The sequence below is a fragment of the Buteo buteo genome, chromosome 19 (genome assembly GCF_964188355.1).
Source record: "Buteo buteo chromosome 19, bButBut1.hap1.1, whole genome shotgun sequence".
Taxonomy (NCBI): domain Eukaryota; kingdom Metazoa; phylum Chordata; class Aves; order Accipitriformes; family Accipitridae; genus Buteo; species Buteo buteo.
Window position 1 is genome coordinate 3404612 of NC_134189.1, and position 17948 is coordinate 3422559.

The window sequence follows — 17948 nt, forward strand, 5'->3', positions numbered from 1 at the left end:
TCCCCCCAGTAAGTACTGAGTGAATTCAGTGCCAACGATTGGAAGAACTGATAGTGCCAGCTTGAGTGTGCATGGTTCCCGGTGTGTGCCTCTGCTCCTTCTGCAGTGGGAAGAGGCTGCATGGTTGACACCGCTGGTTGTGACTTTGATAAGATATCTATCTTTGAGTTCATCCGGGGAACGCTGCAACTTCAGCATCTTGAAGAAGAAAAAGAGCACAAACCCTGTAAAGCACATTGATAGTGTGTAAAAGGAACCTCAGACGCCTTACTCGGCAAACACGTGCAAATGTAGATGAGAAGAGATCAGGCTGGAAATAAAACTTAGAGCTGGTGCAGTGTGCAGAAATGCAAGTCACCATTTTAGTACCAGATTGTCTGATGTTGTTCCAGCCCGTAAGATCTGGGCTGCCTGTCTCCAGCAAACAGCTATCTCGAGCACTGCCAGTTGGATGGGAAAGCTGGAAACGGGGAATAAAACCGGGCAGTGGCTTTCCCCATGTATTTTTGCTGTTCCCATCCTTGCCCAGAGCTTAAGAGTGTTTCTTTTTAATGGAAATGATGCGAGCCTTGACCTTGGATAGAAGCTCTTGCCAACCCTCCTGCTTCTCTTCCATATTAGGAGCCATCTCCGTGGCACTGCGGGGCCGAGCTCTGCGTTTCATCAACTAATGCCGGCTCCGAGGAGCCCAACAGCGCGCGGGGAGGCTGGCTATAGCCTGCGAGGAGGGACTGGGAGCCCATCTGTGCGGAGGGAGCGTTGCTGGGAGACTGCTGGGAGGCAGCGGTGTTGCCAGGAGGCTGCGGAGGGAGCCTGACTGGCAGGGGTTATCCGAGAAACAGGCCGAGTAACACGTAACGCTTGTACTGGCTGTGGGAAACAGGTGGGCACGTCTGGTCTGACCGTTTGACGTGGTTAAAGATGAGCGAGCCGAGCGTGCGGAGTCGGGCTCGCAGACCGTAGCTAACTGGGAAAGGGTAAGGGCGCAGACAAGCGCGTTGCTGCTGCTGCTGTGGCTGGGACTGATCAAACCCCGAGGATCCCAGATGGTGGCACATGAAGGAATCCAGCCAGGGGCGGGGGAAGGTGCCTCAAGGGCCTTTCACGTGCCCGGGGTCCTGGATCTTCTGAGTCCCTTTATCTTTCTGTCTAGGACTCCTGTATGAAGTTATTTTGATTCTGTGGGCTGCCTTGGGATGTAATTGCTTATAACTTTTCTCCTTCTCAGTATGCTGATTAATGATGTAGGAACGAGGGGAAGGAAGAAGGCTCAGTAGTTACTCAAGCTAAAGCATGCTATTAAAATACAGCAGAACGGGTTGGTTATTTCACCTTGAACATCTGCAGCTAACGTCAAGCATCTTGTCCCTCACATACGCTGGTTGTTACTTGTTTGATATACATGTTCAGTCCATGTGGACTAGACTGCTATGCTTTAAGGCATCTTTTCCTTTCACCATTTTGTTGTCTTGCTCAAACAACAGTGCTAACTTTAATAGAGCAAAAAGTCGTCGTGAGTGATGTATGATCCTTCCCTCCCATTATTGGGACTGACAGGCGCAGCTGCTGTCATGCGTGTGAAGGCGATACCCCAGACCGAACAGCCGGTGGATTTTTTAGCTGCGGGCTTGAAGCCTGTGCTCCCATGGGATAATTCAGAAATTCCTTCAGCCAGACAGATAAGGTCTCTCCTTGCTTTTAAGAACAAGGCCTGTGCTTGATCCAGTTGGCAGGACAGAGTGAGATAGCGAAAGGTGTGCTCAGATGGCGGGGCTTTCCTGCTTTTCAGGCTGGTAGCCTTTAGGATAATCACAAAAGTAGCAGAGAATTTGGGGTGGCTTAAAGGTCCCTTGTGGAAAGGGGAGTTTCATCTGGTTGGTAAGACGTTATGCAGCAATGTAATGGGGTCTATAACGGAGTCCCTGACACACTGGGTGGGAGCACCATTTCACAGAAACTCTGCAGATTGTGGTGGGCAAGTCAGATTGAATGATTTGAGATCAACCGTGGTGTCTGAGTTGATAGACAGTGGTCTGGAAGCCAGAGGTCAAACATCAGCAGTGAACTTAAGTAAAATAAATTTTGAGGGTCAAAGTCCGTGCCTTCCTACGCAGTCTAAAAGCCCTGAGCAAAGGGGGAATGACTGGTTGGTGTCATCGGCTAAGGACGAGCTTGGTTCTGGAGGTCTGGGTAGCTAAAAGCATTTAAAGCTCTCAGAGCAGGGGCATGGAAGAGAAATTGGCACAATAGGTGGTGTAATACAAACAGCTTAATATTGTGGAATCTTTTTTTTATTTTAGGATCAAGCCTCATCTGTGGGGCTTTATTTCTTGCCCGGCATGTGGGTCTCCCGGTCTTCATCTCCAAGCATCTGTCCTTTCTCTTGATACTGTCCCAAAGCACAGCTGAAAAGACCTGGATTAAAAATAGACTGAGGTATCGGACCATATTTGGCCTACTCAGTCTGCCTGTTGCAGCCCATCTCTTAAACCATTGACGCTCTGCATTTCACTCTTATGGCGCTGGGTCTTCTGGTTTCTTCCCCCTTCCCCCATCGTGGTTTACATTAGTGCGCTTATCCCTAACAGAGACGCCCAGCACAGATAGCTGCAAGTGGAGATGCTAATTAGGCTGCAGTACCTCTGGCAGCTGAGCTGATCTAAAGATTCACCGCTGTCAGAAAGGAGAGATGTGGCTCCAAGCGCAAACTCCCACTCCTATTTACTGGCTCTGGCATTCCTTACGTGAGCCACTTTAATTCACTGACCTGGCAGAAAGCTGTCCAATTCTTTTGCTGGGTTAATGAATTAGAGCAGCTCTTGGAGGGATCCAGCAAATGCTGTTGTTGCAAGGTAAGCGTATGGAGTGCATGGCCAGAAGCCGAGAGCAATTGTCAGCTCTCTGCATCTCCTGGTACTCTACCCGTGGAGGGAAGATTAATCATCCACTGAACTAAAAAACCTTGCTTGATAGTAAATGCAATGCACTTAATACTGTGAGCTGATTATTCAACTCATTTCTCTTGTTAATGTCAGAGGGAAGAATTTGTGTGTCTGTATAAATTATGGAATGCAGCTGGAGGTACAGAAGTAGAGGAATAAGTTTATGTAAATTACTTTGCATGAAAATGGCAGGTGCTGTCGCCTTGGTGTTACGTTGTCATGAGCCAATATAAAGCATTATTTAATTACAGAGCATCGCGTCTCCCGGCTTCTTGATGTGCCATACCGAAACATATTTAACTCATCTGCTATACCATAAATGGATGTTGCCATTCTCATTTCTTAAAGGAAACACATCTGTGGTGGAGGACCCCTATGTATTGTGTTCAGAAGCAAGACAGGGGAGCTGCTCGGTCATCCAGCTGTGCCCCATACATCTAGCAAGGGTTTGGAAAGAAGGGAGCCAACGGCATCAAGGGTTCCTCAGCTGACTTTTGTAACACATGGATGATGTTATAATGATTACTTTCCCTTGGGTACTTCTTGCCTAGTCTGAGATTGCAGAATTTTCCTCTGTAATTATTTTTGATCACTTTAGTAATTAAAGCAATTGCTCATGTGAGGTATTTCAGGTGAAGAGTATGTTTAATGAATATCCTCACTTATCTTTTGATACTGCTGAGCAGGTAGGCATGAGGAAGAACTAGCTTCGAATAAGTAGCTAGCTGCTGATTGTTTGGCCACATCAGCTTGGAAATTGCTGTCTGGAGGTAGTAAACTCTGACATTTAACATCAGGAATTTGCTTTGAGTATGAGGCAGATTATTTTATTATTTTGAGTATGAGGCCGATTATTGTCAGCACTTGTAGACTTGTGTCTAGTGAGGCAGATCTAAAAATGATTTCGAAAGAGAAATAGGAAATAAATCAGCAAATATCATTATGTTAGAGTATACAGCTGAGGTACTTCTGCATATCTCTGAAAGGTTATGGCAGATCTAGAAGTAGTACGGGGAAGGATAATAGTGATGATGAAAGGGATGTAGCAGGTTCTTTATGAGAAGAAATGAAATCTTCACTTATGAAAAGAGCTGACAGGAATGAAGGCGTATGACAAGTGCATAGAATATTGAATGGTATGGGAAATAAAATAGGGAACTTTCCCATTTTCACTTACTAGGGCGCATGCAGGAAATAATTGGGTGCCACGTATGAAAAAAAAGGGGTTTTTTTCTTGTTTTTTCCATATAATGAAGAATTTAGCATTGGAACTCTTGTCCATAGGATGCTTTGGAAGTTGAGACATCAAGTGGCTCAGTTTGCTGGAGGCTGTGCTGGAGAAAAATCACCAAATGTTTGCCCAGTTCTTACATTCTTCCACAGATGCCACAGATTTGGCCGCTGTCAGAAAGAAGATAGTGGGCTGGATGGACCTTAGTCTGTCACGGTGTGGCTGTTCTTCTGCCACTGTCAATGGAGCGGTCCAGGGGTGGCCATTAGCTCGGGAAGTCTTGCTGCTTCCTTCGCCTTGTCAGGGCATCCCTGTTTTGTGAGGAATGGGCTAGAACTGCTCACAAGGGGTTTGACGTTGTGACCAGCAGAGCAGGCCTTTCAGGGGGCTTCATTTCACCACTTCGTTGAAAGGGAAAGGAAAAAAAAGAAAAAATAATTAAAAAAAAAAAGGCACCAAAGAATCCTATTAAAAAATGCTGCTCAGCAAAACAAAGTAATTTTAAACATCATGACATGGAAAATGTTATCTGACATATCAGAGATGTCTTTGTTGTGCAGGATAGGTAGCAAAGCTTCCTATATGCTTTCCTATTTTAGGTTTGTGCTCTGACGTCAGGTGCTGTGTATCTTTATTTAATGAGGAAAGTGAACAAAATGACTTAAGCTTCAGTATGTCTGAAAACAGGTAGCTAACAATCAGAAAAAATATGCCCTGAATTAATCTGACTATACTGAAAATAGTTAAAAGCCTAGCAGAAATTATTTAGTACGTCCTTAGGGATATTTTTTTGTCTGTTTTTTGGCATACAAAGTACTTTTGCACGTTGTTAATTGTGCCTGTAGCGTAGCCCAGTTCTTTTCTTAATATAACACTGCTGGCATCTCTGAAAAATCAAGTACGTGGATATAATTCTAAAATTAAGTTTACTGCTGTTGAAAGGTGATTATTAGCCCTGTGGTCTTCTGTCTGCTAAACAAGTGTCATTAAAGCAGCAACAGTTCCCATGCCCTTTGCTCTTGGACGTGTAGGACCTCAGCCCTACTCTGGTAGAGCGTGGTGGGGCAGGAGAGAGGGTTTGTGTCTAGTGCCTAACACTTCGCTCCTTTTGCCACCGAAAGGGCTCAGTGGATATCTGTTCACTGGTGGGTGACTGGTTGTTTTGATGTGGGTTCTTCCCTGGAAGTTGCAGAGATCTTCCCACGTTGTCTGTACTCTCCTTTGCAGTGGGAAGATTGCCTTCTGCCAGTCATAGCTTTCAGTCCTTGTCTCCACACAGTTCCTCAAGCTCTTGATCCAAACAAGGTCTTTTTTTTTTTTTTTTGATCCGAGGCTGGTCTAGAAGCAGTGGAGTGAGCAGAGTCTGTCTCCCGGATTTTGTAAGCCACCCAAGTCCCCTTTTAAATATAGTTGTTAGTTACAGTTCGTATTTTGTAAATATTTTCTTTGCGGTGATTTATGGCTCTTAACCTCCTCATTATGATTCACAACATTTTTGGACCGCCTGCTTCCTGGGGGAGAGGATGGGGGGTTGTTTTTTGCTTTTCTATAACTTGGACCTGAAGCGGTTCCAGTTCTAGAAGCAAGTGGGAGATGGAAACGGAATGTGCTGGGTATTTATTAATAGTCTCTGTGCTGGCCTGTCGCATTGGTGTTTCTCTGGCTCGCTGGGGAGGTAGCCCTCTGTCTGGCCGTGCAGATGGAGATCTGCTCGGAGCTCAGGTGGTGCCGGAGCCCCTGCCTCCCTCCCGCCGAGGAGAAATCCTCAGCGATTGCTTGTTCACCAGCTGCTTTAGGACAGAAGAGTCTAGTCGAGAGGTGGGAAGGTGGCTGTAGAGCTGCCCCTAAACCTTTCAGAACACCCTTGTGTTGCCAGGTGTCCCCTCTTTTTACATGCATAAGTGCACACTATACATCCGTGCTTCTCTTGGCAGCTGCCTCTTCTTGCTTAGGGTTTCCTTACTGCTGATGGGGGTAAGAGAGGAGCCGGCAAGGGAGCACAGGCAGCAAATAGTTAAAAATGAAGCACATATTGCGCGTGTCCTGAGCTCTGATACGTTTCTCGGTGACCTTGAGCAGAGCTCAAAGCTTACATGCGCAGGCGTGAATGACATTATCACCTGCGTAAGTGTATGTTAGGCAGACTGTGCTGAGGAGGTAAGGTGGATCCAATACTGTTTCTAAACGCGGGATCTTTGCCGCAGCATGTCTCTGTGGTGCCTGACGACAGGCACTGAGACCTAGGGAACATGGATTAGCTCCCTTCCGAGCTGAATTGCTGTCTGTGGTGAAGGGAGAGGGCTGGTTCTTCACTGCGAAGTGTTGACATGAGGCCAGAAGGAAGGAGCTGAAACTCAGCGTGGGGAAGGAGTCAGGGTGGGGAGTGGGAGCTCGGTGAAATGCAGGCTTTTATCATCTGGCTTGGTCAGGGTAGTGCTGTTGCCAGTCTCCATTATGTGCTGCCTGAGAACAGGCTCCAGGCCCTTCCTTTCATCTCCTTCCTAATGAATTAAGACAAGGAATAACTATAAAAGGGGGGGGAAGCAAGATCTGAGGAGACTATTTCTTTCGTTTATGTTGTAGCTGAACGTGTGGCAGTAGACAAAAGTACTGAGATAATGTTATAGCGGCTGAAAGTTCAAATCTTACCTTAGGGCCATGGATGGTAGAAATGAGGGAGCTACAACATCCAGAGAGAGAAGATATTTAATGTTAAACTACTGCTGAAAAATCAGGATACATGAAAGCCTGAAAAGCATTTGGGGACTCGTAGTGTGGTCAAAGAGGTAAGAGTGGACTGAGATCCCCTGTTCCTCCTATTGTTTCTCCTCTTTGAAGCCTTTGTCTTATTACACACATCACATGTGCTGCAAAATGACTCCTGTGTGGCAGCAGCCCTCTGCCATATGCAGGAACAGCTGTGAGTGGTTTTGAGCAGGCCACTGTACATGATACATTGCACCCTTGGTAAGTAAGGAGTTCTGCCCTCTGCCTGCAAGCAAATGGATGGGAGAGGAGTGCAAACAACCTCCCGGCTTCCTCCCCTCTGGAAGCAGCAGATCCAGTCCTGTGCAACCTCTATTTGAATTTCAAGACTAAAACATCTTTGTCGTCACCATTCAGAATCTGTGCCTTTCCTCATTCACACTGCAGAAGATACACTAGTGTTTTGAGGATGCACCGGTGTGCCTGGGTGTTTGCCTGCTTGCCAGTTCCATGCAAAGCCATAGAAAACATGAGATTTGGCAAACTGCAGTAGCAGGGCTCCAAAATGGATTGTAGAGATCCCTTTTAGCAGGAGTGTTGATGATTTTGGGGAGTTATTTTGGAGCACTCACTTGCAGGCGTTGTGTGCAGTGGTGATGGATGGGCTACCCCTGTGTTTTGTCCTTCTTGGACAGATTTGCCCTGAGGAGCAAAGGACTCTGATGGAGTCATAAAAATAAAACCACCAAATAGCATAGTGTGATTTAATCGTAAGCCAGCTGCATTGATTCTTCCCCTAGGGTGCACTCTCTGTATGTTTGGAGATGGATTTTGTCATAGGGGTGAGGACAGGAGAAGAGGAGGAACTTGGGGAGAGGGAGGCATCTTTTTAGATACGAACAAATGGAGGTTTCAGAGGTTGTTCTTGAACATTTGATGTTTGAGGGATGGATGAGTCTTAGCCAAATAAAAATGCTTCATCCTGCTAGGCTTCTCCTGAGACTTGCATGGCTCTGGGGAGTAGAGGTACTTGCAGGGCAGTATCTCCATTTTTCCTATCACGGCTTAATTTATATTAACCAGATCAAACATGTTTTGTGCTGCCTGCACAGCCCTACTGAAATAAAATGGAAAGCTGCCACTGCTTTGCTCAGCATGACAAGACCCCAGTGCTTACTGTTTGCTTGCTCTTGTTAGTGCTTTATAGCCAATATATAAGTTCAAGGTCATGTCTGTAAGAGATATTTCTGGCCAGAAGAGGCTCTTTTAATGTTGCCAGTTTAGCTCCTCTGTGGAGAGATGTTTCTTTCCAAATATTCATGAAGTATTGTATATTGAATGATGTGCAAAGCAGTCTGGCAAGTCCAGCCAGTGGTTGGGGAGTCAGTGTGGGCAACTCTCCTAAGATTTCTTTCCTCTTTGGTATGCAAACTGTGTATTTAAAACCCGAAAAAAAAAGAGGCCCCAAAACAATAAGAAAAACCCTACTCTTAAATCTTTAGTTTTAAGGCCTGTGTGTGTTCTTGAAGGTGCCTAAAAAAGGCTGACTCTAGCAGTTACATGGTCCTTGCCTTCTCATAGAACTTCTTTTCACTTGATGGGTTAAGGAAGAAGTCAGGTTGGCGTCTAAAGAAATGAAATGACACTTGAAAGTGCATCACACAGGTGGTCAAAACATGACTCCTAGGAGGCTGAGGCAAGTAGGAGGAGATGGAGTGAGTGGGTGGGTGCTTTTTGAATACCTTGGTCTGTTAGTGCTTGCCTTGGAAAGGGACAGAGCAGTTAAACCCATCAAATTGCAGTCCACTTTGTTCTGTAGCTCCGAGTTTTTTGAGGTAATTTTTCTGACTACAGTGTGAAAAATACCATTTTCTCATCAAGCCATTTTGCAGAGGGGCCTTGCCTTTATATTTAGTGCTGTGCTCAAATTTTACCACCTTTTAGTCTAAGTCCAACACAAGTGGCTGAGGTTCCCATCCTTTCTTCTCCCCTGCCTGTCATCTCTGTGGGGGCATTAGGTCTCTCCTCTGGCACGCTCTGGTCTCCCTTATTTCTCTGCCTTCTTGCTGTACTTTTTCTGTGCTCAGGTACCCCTGGCCCACCCCTTGACCTGGCTTTGCTGTACCAGTCAGTGCTTGGGAACGCTGGAACAAATTCCCTTGTTTTAGCTGTGGAATTGGTAGCAGAAAGTAGTGCTTGGAGTTTTTATAAATCCTGCAGTGGTGATGACTGTTTCCTGTCCCTGGGCTGACTTTTAAATGTACAAGAAAAGTTAATCAAAGACATCCGTAAGCTGTTCATATATGGATTTTACCATTTAATTATAGATCTTCTTTTGGGGTAATGTTTCTCTGAAGGGAGCTTGGCGGAGCAGATGCCGTTTTGCCTGGGGATGCATTTCTGGTATTGGCCCGGTGAAGAGCTGCCACTTCAGCTGTGGGATTTTGATGATTGCATGAACATCCTGCCACATGAGATTAGAGTGGCGGTACTACCTCCCAGCTTCAGGATATGAAAGATCCGCCTCTTCATTAGAGCTTTCATATGGTGGCAGCTGAAGTGAGGAAGAACAGGGAAAAGAGAGAAGCAATTTAAGAAAACCAAAGGCAAATCTACTAAGCTGAAAGGTGATCTGAGGGGAGGGAGGCTGAGATCTCATTACTGTTTACTCATGGAAAGGGAGGGCAAGAACAACAGATCAATTGTTAAGCATTACCGGCTTTATCAAAATAATTGTCAAGCATTCAGATACCACAATCGCGAGTGTAATATTAATACCTAGAAGGAGATAGACAAAGCACGTGAAAGGAATTTGTGTGGATTCTATTCATGCGCATACTTTTGTCTTTCTGATTTCAGCAGACAGAAGGAGGGGCACAGACAGATGGACAGCAATCACAGACACAGAGCAGTGAGAATACCGAGAGCAAATCCACTCCAAAACGACTTCATGTGTCTAACATTCCCTTCCGCTTTCGAGATCCTGACCTTCGGCAGATGTTTGGGGTAAGTTACCAGCACCTTTTAAGACACGGCAGATTCTTCTTCCCCACAGATGGGACACATGGTGCTAGTGTTTTCAGGTGAAGGAAAAGCCCTTTCCCCTCAATTTAGTCAGTACACTGTAAAATATTTGCAGGACTAGGACAATTGGTAATGTTTACCTCAGCTGCTAAATACACATGAAAACTATAACTGTGTTCTTCATATCAAGATGTTGAGTGTAACCTAACAATTGGTTTGGAAAAAAACCCAAAACTTCACCTTATTTCCCAGTAAAGACTAGGATTAAACATTGACTTAATATATCCCTTGCAAAGCACTGTTTTTCAGTTGCTTAGAAACTTGTTGCAATATTTATGTCTCTCTTCATGTTCCACTTCTGCGATGAAAAATTGCTGCAAGAAATTGGCCAGCTAGCTATTGCATGTGGAAAAGCTGGTGCAAGTCAAATGGTATTTTACATTGTGTATGATGTACGTTCTGTTTCTTTTGACCAAATAGTTTGTCTTTCCTAATCTTTGTATGCTATTCATCATTCTCAATTTATAAGTCCTTTGAGGAAGAGTTTATTCACATGAGTATAGGTGGTGACTCATTCCATGTGGACACAGCGATAAATGAGTTAGATGCTTCATGACCTAACCTTCAGGTGAAGTTATCTACATAATCATCATCAGGAATCCTTGACCTGTTGCTATGGTGGTAACATCCTTGGTTGATGGCATGTTTTAAAGTCTTCAGAAATATTTCTTATCATTTATAAAGTTAACAGACTTTAAATGTTGCTCCCTGTTTAAGATGCAGTGCAGAGGACTTCAGTCAGGAAAGAGCAAAGCTAAGGTTCCTCTTGCCACCTTAGGCTTTGAGTGTATGCCTTGGTCGTAACTGCATAGCGAGATGCTCTACCAAAATCTTGCAGTGTTCCTGTTTCAGTTGTTGCATCTCTTGAGCCATCTGTGTGTGTGTGTGTGTGCATGCATATACACACACACTTTCACATGGAGAGTAACGTTACAGTATGTAGTTGTGTCAAATTCATGGTCTTCAAGCTTAGGCTGCTATAAATGAGAGAAGAATTGGGCTTATCTGTTCATAGCTTGGACGGTACAAAGTGAACAAAGTGTGCAGAAATGTTAAAAATTTCACTGCTGGTCTTCAGCAAGAGTCCCAGTTGGTATATATTGTGAGAGATCTTTGCTCTTTGTTCTTGAACTTTTCCATGTCCTTAAGAAGCTATTTTGTGGATGAGACCAAAGGGAGAGGAGTGGTCAAAATGCAGAAGGGCAAGGCTGCTATTCAGGGGGACCTGGCCAGGCTGGAGAAATGGGCTGACAGGATTCTTAAGGTACTCACCAAAAGCAAGTTTCAAGCCTTCCATCTGGGAGGGAATAGCCCTGCAGCAGTACAGGCTGGGGGCCAGTTGTCCAGGAAGATGCTCTGCAGTAAAAGATTTGGGGGTCCTGGTGAACAACAAGTTGAACACAAGCAGCAGCGTGCCCTTGCAGCAAAGGCGTCCGACCGTGTCCTGGGCTGTGTTAGTGAGTGTAGCCAGCAAGCCCAGGGAAGTGATCCCCCCCATCTTCAGCAGTTGTTGGACTGCATCTAGGATGCTGTGTCCAGTTTGGGCTCTCCAGGGCAAGAAGTGCACTTCATCTAAGTGAGATACTGGAGCAAGCCCAGTGGGCACCACTAAGATGTTCAGGGGACTGGAGAACATGGCATGTGAGCAGAGTCTAAGACCTGGGCCTGTTCAGCTTTGAGAAGAGAAGGCAGAGGGGGGATATTTTTGTTTTCTGCAACTACCTGATCAGAGGATACAGAAAAGATGTGGCCAGATTCTTTCTGGTTGTGTGTAATGATGAGAGGAGAGGCAACAAACACAAGTTGGAACATGGGAAATTTAAATTAGATATTGGGTTTGTGGTTTTTTTGGTTTTTTGTTTTTTTTTACTGTGAGGGTGGTTAAATAGTGGAACATGTTGCTGAGAGAGGTTGTGGAGCCTCCATCCTTGAAGTTATTTGACTTGACTGGACACAGCCTGGCCAACCAGGTCTCATTAGACCTGCTTTGAGTAGATGTTGCACTAAATGACCTCTGGAGGTAGGTCCCAGCCAAAATTGTGATTCTGTTGCTAGAGGCCTGGGTTTGCTTCCGTGTTGTTCATACGTTAGATTGTCACACTCTTGACATCTGTGGGAATGTTTTCAGGGTGAAACTCATCTCCTGGCAATCTGTGATTGCTGAATCTTCTCAGTTGCTTGTTCTGCTTTTGTGTTTTTTAGCTTGCTTTTTGCTGTTGCAGGGCTGTGCAGTAGGCAGTTCCGTCCGGTTTGGATAAACCGGTTGCTGAAATCACAGCCAGTTCTTGGACCACCTGCTACAATCTGTATTTAGCATGTCCTGCTCTGTGCTACTGCTACTCCCCTCTCCTGGGAGCTGCATCGCTTACATAAATTGTTCCATGTTGTTGCTGCCCCTTCCTTTGGGACCGGTGCTTGGCTTGATGACTGGCCCCTTTCACGCTCGTTCACCTTGATGCTGTTCCTCCCTGTGCCCCTGGTGTGGGGGATATGGATGAGATGGAAATGACAAGAAAGTCCCTGTCCTGGTGACTCTCATTTCTGCTTTGCAGACTGGGAGATCCAGGCAATTTGAATGAACTGCTGTCCTGAGAAGTGACTTGTAGAAAATGCAGCCAAACAGCTTGCATTAAGGCTTCGTATTGGTTTTTTGGCCCGTACAGTGCCACTTGTTGTACGTACAAGGGGTGGGGAAATAAACTATATGAGTTGGTTTCTAGTGGCCCTCAAGTTATTTGTTGTTTGTTTATTTTTCCTCTAAATATCATCTCAAGTTACAGCACAGTGATGTGATTTTAACAGGGTAAATTCCCTGCAAAACCTTTTGCTGTAGTTCACCTGGCCCTGTGTTTGCTGAGAGGTATGCCTTCCAGAAGAGTATTCGTATTTTGGGACACAAAAAAAGCCATGCGCCATTTTCCCGTAATAGAGATCTTTGCTACTTTGCCACAGAAATAATCAATGGTTCTTGCACATCTCTGTTTTTCTCTCAGTGCTGCTTCTCTCAGCATGCTCAGAGCCTCAAGCAGGAGAGTGTTTCTCTGAATCCTCCTTGCTCCTATTTCTTTTTCAGGATCAGGATGCTTTCCCCTGGGTGACTCACTGAAACCAACCCTTTCTCCTACAGGGGACTCATGGTTGTCTGAGTCTTCAGCTGTGGCTAGCTTGTAACCCCCATCTTCTCCCTCTGCCTTCTGTGTGTCAGGTCACATCTCCTCAACGTCATATCTGAGAGACTCAAAATCCTTGCCTGGAGTCATTTTCCCAAGCTACTGTACAAAGAGAGGAATTGGGTAGACAGCAAAGCCGTGGAGGAAGAAATAAATGTGATGGTAGGGAGGGAGTAAAGAAGTCCCCTGAGGATGGAACAGCATGCAAGAGGTCAGCCCAGTCCTGGGGCACAGAACACTAGCAAATGCTTTTGTCCAGACTTGAGTAGAGGTGGGCTTCAGACGTGTTGTCCCATGTGTGATTAAATGGATATTACATAATGCTTTCTAAATCTTCACTGTTTGTGAGAGCTGCGGACATAAGGATTTCCAGACAAATTCAAGTTATTCGAGTTTGAAACCATCTCTCACCTGTTAATGTGTTTCTAACAGGTCCCTGAGATATCCTCAGGAATGGAACAAACATTTCCTTATGTATATGCTTCTTATAGGGAGGCAAATAAAATAGGCTGCTTAAAACAGGTAATATTTACTTGACATTTCATGATGCCAATAAAAAGACTTCCAGAAAGCTTCTAGAAGGAATAGGTCATTTTTTAATGCACACAGTTCTGCACCCACTGTGGAATAAATCAATAGTTGACCTTGTTCCAGCAGATAAAGAAGAGTTAATGGCTGACCTGAAATCCCACGGTTGCCTAGGTACCAGTGATTGTTATTTGTCTGTACTTACTTTGTGCAAACAGAATATGGCATGAGGCAGTAATGTAAGGAGCTTTAGAAGAGTCTGTTTCTTCGAGTTTAAACAACTGGCAGGATGACTGCCCGGGAAGATACCTTTAAAAGGGGAGTGTTAATGGAAGCTATAAAGTGTTCAACAAAATCATACGGATGGCCAAAAAGTCATGATTCCACAGCCACTGAAACTGTGTTAATAAAACAGAAAGCATTCTGCACATTAGGCAGGGAGGATGAAGAGGAGGAGAAAGTAAACAGCAGTGAATGTAATTGCAAACTTGAAGAAGCAGGTGAGAAAGGAAGTGTGCTAATCGTGGAGATATTGGTGATGTAGGTTCAGAGGAGAAGGCGTCAATCTTTTACATGCAAAGCGAAAAGATCTAGGTGTAGGTACAATATAAAATTAGGAAATAGTTGTGTGTTCGGGGGTGGGAAGCCCACAAATAACAACAAAACAAACAAAAACCAAACAGAAAAACCAACAAACCCCCCCAACTTGCAGTGTTTATGATTTAAGAGGAGGTTATTTGTACCATATCTGGTTTTGTATATAGTTTATAAGAAAGGAGGATGAGACGGTGCTCGCTAATATTTAAAAACCAGCAGATCTAGATAAGATATGTCCAAAGATAATAGCCAAAGCAAGGAGCTCTTTTATTCATTAATGTTAATTTTTAGCCAATTCTTTTAAGCTAGGGGAGTTGCAGAAGGCTGGAACGCTGCCCACCAGGATTCACTATTGAAAAAATTGAAAGGGATGCCCCAAAGAGCTACTAACTATGTATGCATACGTTGATCCAAGATAAAAACAATTTTGGAAAGTTTTAAAAAGCATTAGAATCTGAAGAAATGGTGTAATATCTCTTCAGCATGACTTTGTATAAGGTAATACACATCTTTGCAGAGAAATACCGTCTTGTCTATTTTGACAAGCTTGTACAAAGCAATACTGATAATCGTTGAACATTGCTCAACCAATTGAATTTGTCAAAGTGACCAATGTTGATTTTTAAGAAAAAGAATACTTACCTCAAATAAACATAACACACATTAGGGGGATTAAAAACCTCTTTAATGGTAGGTAATAAAAAGTAGTAGTTATTGGGGGCACATCAGTGATCATGACTGTTTCTAGTGTCAGTTTCCCCAGGGATCTGTTTGAGTCACAGTCCTACTCAGTATCTGTATCAACCCGTGGAGACAGGACTATTAAAACCTTGCCAGTAAGGTTTGCAGTTAAAAACCTATTTGAGGAGGAGGAAAGAGAAAGATAAGGTTACTGTTAGAGAATGACTTGAAATGCCTGGTTAACTGATGATAAATCCCACAAAAACATGTTTGGTGCAGCTCGGTGCAGAGTACGGAGTATGTGGGAACCAGGCTGTGCTTGTAGGATGGAAAGCTTTCTTTGGAAAACACTGATTTGGGAGAGGACTAGTGATCATTGAAGATAGTTGCTTCAACAATGCAAAGGGGGGTATCAGGTTGAAGGAGGGATGTGATCTTGCTCATGTTCAAAGTTGACAAGACCGTGACTGCATAATTTTGTTCAGTTCTGAGATCAGTTTAGGACCAAAAAAAAATCTAGGGCTTGGAAGATGAGTGGCTTTTTAACTGTGTAAGGTGTTGGGTACATGATTTACTCAGCTTATTAATGAGAGGTTGGGAGATGACAAGTCTGTTCTGTACAGGTGCTTATGCATGGATGATACCTACTAATAGGGGGTTTAGGTCTTGTTTATAGTCATAATAAGATTTTCCAGTTGGAAGCTGAGAATTAACACAATTAACCTTGAAATAAAAGAAAAATTCTTAGTCATTTTGGCTAATTTAAACAATGAAACAGCTTACCAGGGGGTAGAAGAGTTGCCATCAGTGTTAAAAACAAGTTAACAACTCTTTTCAAAATCTAATTACCCAGTTTGAGGGACATTCTTTGGCTAGTGTGTGTAAGGACTCTGACATGATGGTAGTAGCCTTCTCCTTAACTGCTGGTAGGCTGGCCCCTTCCTTACTGGACTACGTATGCAGAAGAAAAGCTCACATTTCCCTCAGCATGTTTCCAGTCCTTTCAACTTTGTGCTATGATAGTGTCTGTGCTGGTACCTCATGGCTGATAGCTTCAGTCCTTCCCTCTTAGGCTTCAAGAAGCAGTTTTCCTCCCAGTATAAAATTGACTGGGTTGCTCTGGTCAGTTCTGGACTTCAGAGTCAGATGGACTTCAGAGTCTCCTGGGGAAGATGGAGGCTGGGTTGGACTGCCTGCAGGAGGAAAATCCATCTGTTCTCAAGCTGAATCATTAATTGCCTCCACTAAACCAAGCAAAATGGATCGTTTTGGTAGTTCATATGGGTGTCTGTGCACTAAATCCTTCTTATCTGTTGTGAGAGCAACAGTATGAGGAGGCAGAATTGATGTTTCTCAGAATTAAGAATGGTGAAATGCTCTTTGCTCAAGAATCTTAAACTATTTTTAAAAAAGGAGATAGTATAAGATAAAAATAAGGACTATGTTGGTGACGATTGCAGATGAAGGTGGGATAGCACACTACAGGGTGTGAATTCTCTCGGGCTCTGGCTTCAGATGGAGACATTGCCTTTTTTACAACATGCTCACTCCATTCCTACTACTTTTGTAGGCTGTTAACTGCCTCTGTTGGGGAATATCATCAGCCCAGTTGATAAAGGGTTTTTGTGTGTTATCAGCTACAGCAATAATAATGCATAGCTGTTTTACATGTTGATGAACGTTCTGTCACATTTAATAACTTTCAGTTAATGAAGTTATTAATAATTTCATTTATTAAAGGTGACAGAATAGTAGCTACTTTTTTTTTTAACATTAGATTTTTAAGGCAGGTAATGTTGTTATCCTTTTCCTTTTCTAAGCATAATTCATATCTCTACTGCGAGGTCCTTGATGGTGTATGTTTGTGGTAGACCACTGCTTTGTATGACCTAAACAACACAGCTCGGGGAGCTCAGATATTTTTGGAAGCTCTTGTAGCCTTCAGATCTCGGCCTCCGGGGAAACATTTTGGCACTTTGCACTTCCTAAAATATCTCTGTGGATATAATTTCTCATCCAACTTCATTCTGGTGTCAAGTGCAAAACATCTCCATGAGCCTAAAGTTTGAGGCTAAACCAATAACAAGTTAGACTACAGCTCTTTCTCACCAAGAATTTGGTAGAATTTGAAGTCTGTATTGGCCAGTAAATAAATTTAAATACACAAGTAATTTATGATACACAAGTATTGGCAATGGCAGAAAATGACTCATTAGGCGTTAAAGTGAGTAGGTAAATAATACAACAGACCAAGAAGCTCTGACCTGCAGGTGTTGATGTAGTGAGGCCTGAAGTACAGCAGTAGGAAAGCTGCTGAAAGGGACTCTGCTTTCTTCTGAGTGGATTGGACATCTGAAGGAGGAGATCCTGTCTTCTGGATATCGAGATGTATTTTAGTTTTGTCGTCTCTAAATAGTACTGGCCACCGAACACGCATAACAAGGTCCTGTGTACCAGTATTGGAGAGCAAACGTTCTGACACAAGGTGGCCTCTTTGTGATAATTCTCATTTCCAGGCTCTCCCCGCAATGAGAGCGAGCTCCAGCTCTGTCACAGGGCAGGACTTTGTTCCTGCTGATGTTGGGTAGAGTTAGAAGAGGCACTGCTCTTTATCCTGGTGTGTTTCACCAGTCTGATTTCTGGAGTCATCTTTTGCAAGTGACTGGTATGCTCTCTGCTGCTTGAGGGTCCTGCTTTTTCTGCGCGGCTGCACTGGGGACCCTGGTACTTCTGCGCAGGGGTACCTGTGCTGCCGCAGCCATCAGCAACTATGGTACTGTCTGTCTTGCTCTGCAAAAACCGTGTGCTGACGCCAGAGGACGTAGAAACTTCTGTAGTGACCGTCTGGTGGAAGGCAGCGATGGCTGGATCACGCTTTTATCTAAGATTTGTTTAGGTTTTCGTATGAGTTACTGGAAGAGTCTGCAGTGAGAGTGGTCTGAACATCGTTTTGGAAGCAGTGCTGTGCTGTAGCTGGATTTACTTGCATAAAAGGCCTGGGTAAGATCA

General features: G+C 44.1%; 1 protein-coding gene across 20 annotated transcripts in view; it reads left to right on the forward strand.

Annotated features, from left to right (window-relative positions):
* The window catches only part of RBFOX2 (RNA binding fox-1 homolog 2), a 177530-nt gene that overhangs the window by 115070 nt on the left and 44512 nt on the right, over positions 1–17948 (forward strand). For all 20 annotated transcript variants that reach the window (XR_012653558.1, XR_012653563.1, XR_012653565.1 and 17 more), the window contains one exon: positions 9739–9885. Coding sequence is in view for 11 of the 20 variants with exons in the window: in XM_075050972.1 (XP_074907073.1) it covers positions 9739–9885 (147 nt within the window). In the remaining 9 variants the exon portion in view is untranslated. The remainder of the gene's footprint in view (positions 1–9738; positions 9886–17948) is intronic.